Here is a 6,192-nt window from a genome sequence, read left to right as displayed (position 1 = left end):
ATGTTCTGGCATATTTGCTGAAACTAACCCCATGTTTGAGTAGTACTACATGAAGCATGTAATTACATTTTTTCTTTTTTAAACTACCTCTGGCACCACCTACAGCCTGTATTGCAATTTACAAAAATCCACAGCACATTAGGTTTGTTCGAGATGAACTGTGCCTCGCCTGTAGTGAACGTAAAGTGAACGAGAGCAGGCGGCAGCAGTTGTGGGCGGTGGCAAAAATCTGCAGTCAAGTTGGACAGTTTCCAGCTGATTTCAGCAGCCTCCAGGCTGAACAGGAAGTGACAGAAACACTGTGGTGCAATTCCGATTTAGTAAATATGTTCTCAGACCATAGACAGTTAATATACAGTCTATGTATCAGACGCACATATAACCTTGTACACAGTCTCTCGTTGTTTTAATTACAGAACTTCAGCCGCCTTGCTCTCGTGAGGTTATCGTTGCCTTCGTGTGTATGACATCGGAGCAAGTCGGACAAAAATCTAACCGGCATGCAACGGGCGGTGATCGATTCTGCGCTGACCTGGCTCATCTCGAACAACACCTGCAGAACAAAAGCTGCAACTTGTCGTTGACTAGGAGCAAATGGAATTTATGTAGGTTAGAACGAATAAAACAAGGCTTTTTTTAGTCCATTTTAAGGCTTTTATATCATGTATTTTGTGTTTGTCAGGGACAAAAGAGAATTATTAAACATAAGTACAGGAAGTATGCTGCTCTGAAAAACACAATTCTTGTCTTTATTAGAATGTGACAACTTCAAAAAACGGCAACATACAGCATTTTGACAGAATGAAATCACAGAGCTAGACCTAAACAGTCCTTATTGGCTGGTCAGATGTATTTGCCAGCGTTTTATTTTTAATGTTAGCGGTGTTTGCCAGTACGGTTGAAGCGTCTGTAGAGGAAACGGATCCTCTTCTCCAAGTTGTGTTTGTCCAGAGTCATCATTCTGTCTCCCATCATCTTCTTCTTTCTAATCAGACGCTGCAGTTCGTTACCTTTGAAAGCCTTCAGCCAGCAGGGAGCCATAATCAGGTCTTTGGGATGAGCTTTAAAGTCCCCTGCAGACACAAAGTGAGGAGGTCAGAAGAACTCAGCAAGGTACCACGTGAGCCATACATACACAACTCATCTTTTCAAACTGCCTCCTAAAGACTCCTTCTGCAATTGTAAGCACTGTATTCACACTAACTCATTCTTAATTATTCATCCAAGTCTAGTAACTAAAATTATGACCTAACACATGGCTTGGGTAATTTGGTTGTCCTATATTTACAAGTAAGCATAATCAGTTTAATAATTACATGATAAGATTAATCCATATGCATGGTATATCCTAAAGGTTTTATTACATGTTAAAACAGTCTTCTTTTTACAAAGCCAACATAGACAAATTCCACAGTATTAAATAGACTTTAACTGGTTTGGGACACTTACCTAAGATGCCTATGTTATCATAAACTCCATACATGCTCCTCTTCTCAGTCCACCTGTCCACCTTCTTCAGCTGAGGGATGGCATGCATCCTTATCTGACAGCATGTGCCTGAAGAAAGCACATTGTTCCATGTCAGTATTCAGTATCGTTTGCACATATACTACATTTAGTTTGGCTGATTAATCGATTAGTTGATCAAAGTAAAATGAATCCCAAACACTTGAAAAGGAACAATTGTTGAAGTCATTTATCAAGAAAAAAAATGCTATCTTCTCAAATTATATATCACTGTAAACTGTAACTATTTGGGTTTTAGACTGTTGTTCAGATAAAACAACAATTAAAAAAAAACACTTTGGGGCTCAGGAAACAAGCAATTGTTTATTATTATTATTAATATTATTATTTTTAAATCAACAGATTGAAACACTAACCAAAATTGTACATTTACAAGCCGACCCTACAACTACCTTCGGGTTATTTATTGTTTACTCCACTTCACCCTGTTAATACCTGCAAATAGGGATCTAATTATGATTCATTGTGTAGTTAAACTAGTTTTAGATCCTTAAATGGTCTGTTTCTTGTGCTGTTGTAAAATCTAATTTCTCCTGGGGGCAAATAATCATTGATTAATGGGCATGCGTGTCATTGAAAAGAATCAACAATGGCACAAACTGTAGACATACAAAGTAATAATGCTGCTGCAGTACTGACACAAATACAAACTGATTTAAGTTAAACATTAAAACTAGTAATATTACTCACCAGTAGAAATGGTCCTTGCTGTGTGGAGCAGAGTCGCAGCAGACTGACAGAAGGACGCTCCAGCTTTCAGTAACCCTCCCAGTACATACATGTTTTCTACAACAACATAATAACTATGAACTTCACATGAAAGGTATTCAGTTAACGCAAGTAAGGTGGCTATTTGGCAATAATTATTTATGTTTTCAACGTGTTGTCTGGTTTCTTTCTATCAAACACTTATGTTTTCTTTTGCATTGACCCTTAGCTTTAGCTTTACCTAGCACATTAGCTAGCTACATCAAATGCAATATTATGAACATTACCAGTGTCGATGCCCAGCTAGGATCTTGTGCCACTTAGATCTTTTGTTACTATTAAAAAGACGCATAAAGTATAGCCTTACGCGGAGATATAACACTTAAACGACATTTTATTGAGGCTTTAACATGCTCTTAGTGGTCGACTCCATCTTATTCTGTGTCCCACAATGCATAGCGCTGGTACCGTAATGTCATTAGAGCAGCGCAAAAACATAGTTTCGTATCACCTTATTTTTCACCCAGTAGAGGGAGATATCGGTACAGGAGGACAATACCCTTGGATAGACAGCCAATGGAAGGATTGTTAATGAAAAAGCGCGATTCATTCTTTAACGTTTGCCAATTTTATCCTAAAATGTGTCTAGTTGACCTGAAACGGCTAGGACGGGGGGAACAAAACACATAGGCTAGGCTACAGGGTCCAAGTGTGGATGGGCAAACAAAAATATCTTGTAAATTACAATATTTTTAAAAACATTATCACACCAAATCCAATAAACACACATAGGCTAGGCTAGTAATAGGTAAACAAACAGGCTAAGATACTAATAAATAGCGTTTTGCAGTTGCTCCATAAGCCTAAACTGACCCTTTAAAACACCAAAGTCACACAACAAAATAAACAAAATAAACAACCCATTGTTATATTTTGACAATTTTTAATGTTTTTTTTACATACTATATTTTGACTTTTTAATGACAGTTTTTGCCATCCTATATTAGGAAGTTTCCATAACATACTTTACAATTACCTTTTTTATGACATACAATGTGCTGTGACTTTTTATAATATATATACGACATGATATTTTGTATAATAATATTACTTAGTCTAATATCAGGCTACTTACACACATGCACACCTATTCAATTAGGGACAAATTTTATGAAATACTACAACTTTTCTATGACTTTTTATGACATACTATACTCTGACTTATGACATTTTAATAAGATAGTATAATATGACTTTTATTGATGTACTACACCATGACGTTTTATTAATTTAATTGATTGATACTTTGCACACCGGATACAATTTATGACGTACTAGCCTAGTAATATACTGGTTTATTACTGTTTTTATTTTATACTATACTATGATATAACACACTATGAGTTTCCATACTATACTGACTCGTACGTTGAAATTTGCAGAGACACAACAGTCATTGACCTCATCAGGGACAGTGATGAGTCTACATACAGACAGGAGCTGGCTCTTTGGTGTGGTCGGAACAACACAGAGCTGAATGCTCTCAAAACTGTGGAGGTGACAGCGGACTTCAGAGTGAGCCCCCTATCCCTGCCGCACATCACCATACTTAACAACACTGTGTCTGCTGTGAAATCTTTCAATTTTCTTGGATCCACAATCTCTCAGGACCTGAAGTGGACGTCCAACATCGACACCAACAGAAAAAGGGCCCAGCAGAGAATGTACTTCCTGTGCCAACTCAGGAGCTTCCATGGGCCTCAGGAGCTATTCAAACACTTTTCTTTGCAAAATTCAGTCTTTTCAGTTTTCTGCATCTTCATTTCTGTTTTTTTTGGATCAGCCAAACAGGACAGGAACAGACACAACAGAGAAACTGCCACAGTTAGGACTGCAGAGAAAATCATTGGTGTCACCCTGCCCTTCATCCCGGACTTATTCATCTTCCAAAGTCGGGAATTTGGCTGAAAGAATCACTCAACCCTGCACTTTTGCATTGCTCTATTGTCTTATAGTTTACAATCCTCATAGAGCTGTTTGTTTAAATGTGTGTGTGTTTGTATGTCTGTATGTATGCAGTGGTGGAAGAAGTATTCAGATCCTTAACATAAATAAAGGTACTAATACCACACTGTAAAAAAATACAAGATCCTGCATTAAAAAATGTCACTGAAGAAAAAGTATTTATGAATGTCATCAGAAGAATGTACTTCAAGTTCCAAAAGTGAACATACTTAGTGCAGAAAAAAACATTTTAGAAACTGGAAATGGATTAAAACAGTTTTGTCAATCATCTAAGTGTTTAATCGGCTAATAATTTCCGCTGTACTTGCAGGCCTATTTGTTGGGTAGTTTAATTCATAACAATTATGTGTTGGTGTGTAAAAATCTTAATGTGTAAAGTAAATAAAGCTATATTATAAGAAGATAATATATATGTAAAAATAATTTAACAATATATTATAGTATGATTTTCTGACTTTTTTTGACACACAATGCTATGACTTTTTAGACATACTGTACTATGACTATTTATAAGATACATTTTACAATGTGACATTATGACATGCTATTACTTTTTGATCACTTTTTTTGACATACTATACGCTAACTTTTTATCACTTTTTTGACATACCATATACTATGACTCTTTTTTTCCCCACTGGAATAGTTTTTCTTCCAACAGCACTACTGGATTTTAACAGACCATTTGCATGTTTAAGAGGTTTTAAGGGGCTACAGAAGGAAAAGACAAGGCTTGGAGATGTTTCAGGGGGAATGGCAAAGAATGATAAAAAGAAGATCCAGGTTCAAATTTGCTATGACTTTTTTTATGAGATTTGTATGATATACTACACAATTACTTTTTTGTACTATATACAAACTATATACTACGACTTTTTCTGCATATTATGCTATGACGTTTAATTGCTTTTTCGACATACTTTACTATGTTTTTTTTGACGTGCTTTACTATGACTTTTTATGACAGACTATTCTATTACTTTTTTATTACTTTTTTCCACATGATATACTTTTACCTTTTTATCACTTTTCTTTGACATAATATACTATGACTTTTTTGACATGCTATACTGTGTACTTTTATCACTTTTTTCAACACGTTATAAAATGATGTTTTTCAAAATAATATGCTATGACTTTGTATTACTTTTTTTGACAAACAATATTATAACTTTGTTGACATACTATACTATGACTTGGTCATTACTTTTTCGACATGCAGTACAACTTTTTTACCCCTTTCTTTGACATACCATACCATGACTTTTTTGACATGATATATTGTGACTTATATATCACTTTTTTCAACATGTTACAATATGACATTTTTTGAAATGATATACTATGACTTTTTTATCACTTTTTTGACATACTACATTCTGACTTTTTTTGACATGCTATGCTATGACTTTTTTTATCACTTATTCTGACACACTGTACTAAGACTTTTTGTTACTTTTTTGACATACTGTATTATGACTTTTTTTAAATACCATACTATGACTTAATTATTACTTTTTCAACATGCTATAATAAAACTTTTTCATCCATTTTTTTGACATACTATACTCTAACTTTTTTGACATGTTATACCATGACTTTTTTATCACTTTTTTACATACTATACTGTGACTTTTTATCACCTTTTTCAACATGTTATAATATGACGTTTTTTGAAATGCTATACTATGACTTTTTTATCAATTTTTTGACATACTTTACTATTACTTTTTATTACTTTTTTTGACATACTATATAATATGCCTTTTTTTGAGATGATACACCAGGACTTTTTCAACATGCTGTACAGTTGCTTTTTGATGAGTTTTTTTGACATACTATACTACAATGCTATACTGTGACTTTTTCATCATGTTTTTTCAGAAATGCTATACTATGACTTTTTTCAAAATGGCATTCTCTTAGGTGGGA

The 6,192-nt window shown here is 34.5% G+C and overlaps 1 protein-coding gene across 3 annotated transcripts; it reads right to left on the bottom strand.

The window, feature by feature from the left end:
• Nucleotides 1–640: 640 nt before the first annotated feature.
• On the bottom strand, nucleotides 641–2,731 carry mrpl51 (mitochondrial ribosomal protein L51). Of its 3 annotated transcripts, none has more exons than XM_034874371.1 (4): nucleotides 2,586–2,731; nucleotides 2,218–2,313; nucleotides 1,450–1,557; nucleotides 641–1,073 (listed from the first exon to the last, which is right to left on the bottom strand). In XM_034874371.1, exons 2-4 carry the CDS (start codon nucleotides 2,306–2,308, stop codon nucleotides 877–879), a joined length of 396 nt encoding a protein of 131 aa, XP_034730262.1. In that variant the 5' UTR covers nucleotides 2,309–2,313; nucleotides 2,586–2,731; the 3' UTR covers nucleotides 641–876. The 3 variants fall into 3 exon arrangements, with proteins under 3 accessions (XP_034730262.1, XP_034730260.1, XP_034730261.1); XM_034874369.1 differs by having other exon boundaries at nucleotides 2,523–2,703; XM_034874370.1 differs by lacking the exon at nucleotides 2,586–2,731 and having other exon boundaries at nucleotides 2,218–2,337.
• Nucleotides 2,732–6,192: the final 3,461 nt, after the last annotated feature.

The sequence above is a fragment of the Etheostoma cragini genome, chromosome 6 (assembly GCF_013103735.1).
Source record: "Etheostoma cragini isolate CJK2018 chromosome 6, CSU_Ecrag_1.0, whole genome shotgun sequence".
NCBI classification, from domain to species: domain Eukaryota; kingdom Metazoa; phylum Chordata; class Actinopteri; order Perciformes; family Percidae; genus Etheostoma; species Etheostoma cragini.
Note: the sequence above shows the minus strand (reverse complement) of the source record. Positions and strands in the feature narration are given on the sequence as shown.

Bases quoted from the DNA above. Each gene is read 5' to 3' on its own strand.
- mrpl51 (XM_034874371.1), bottom strand. From the start codon at position 2,308: ATGTATGTACTGGGAGGGTTACTGAAAGCTGGAGCGTCCTTCTGTCAG. The intron at 1,558-2,217 runs GTGAGTAATATT...TGCTTTCTTCAG, and splicing joins AGCAAGGACCATTTCTACTG to GCACATGCTGTCAGATAAGG. The intron at 1,074-1,449 runs GTAAGTGTCCCA...TTGTGTCTGCAG, and splicing joins TGATAACATAGGCATCTTAG to GGGACTTTAAAGCTCATCCC.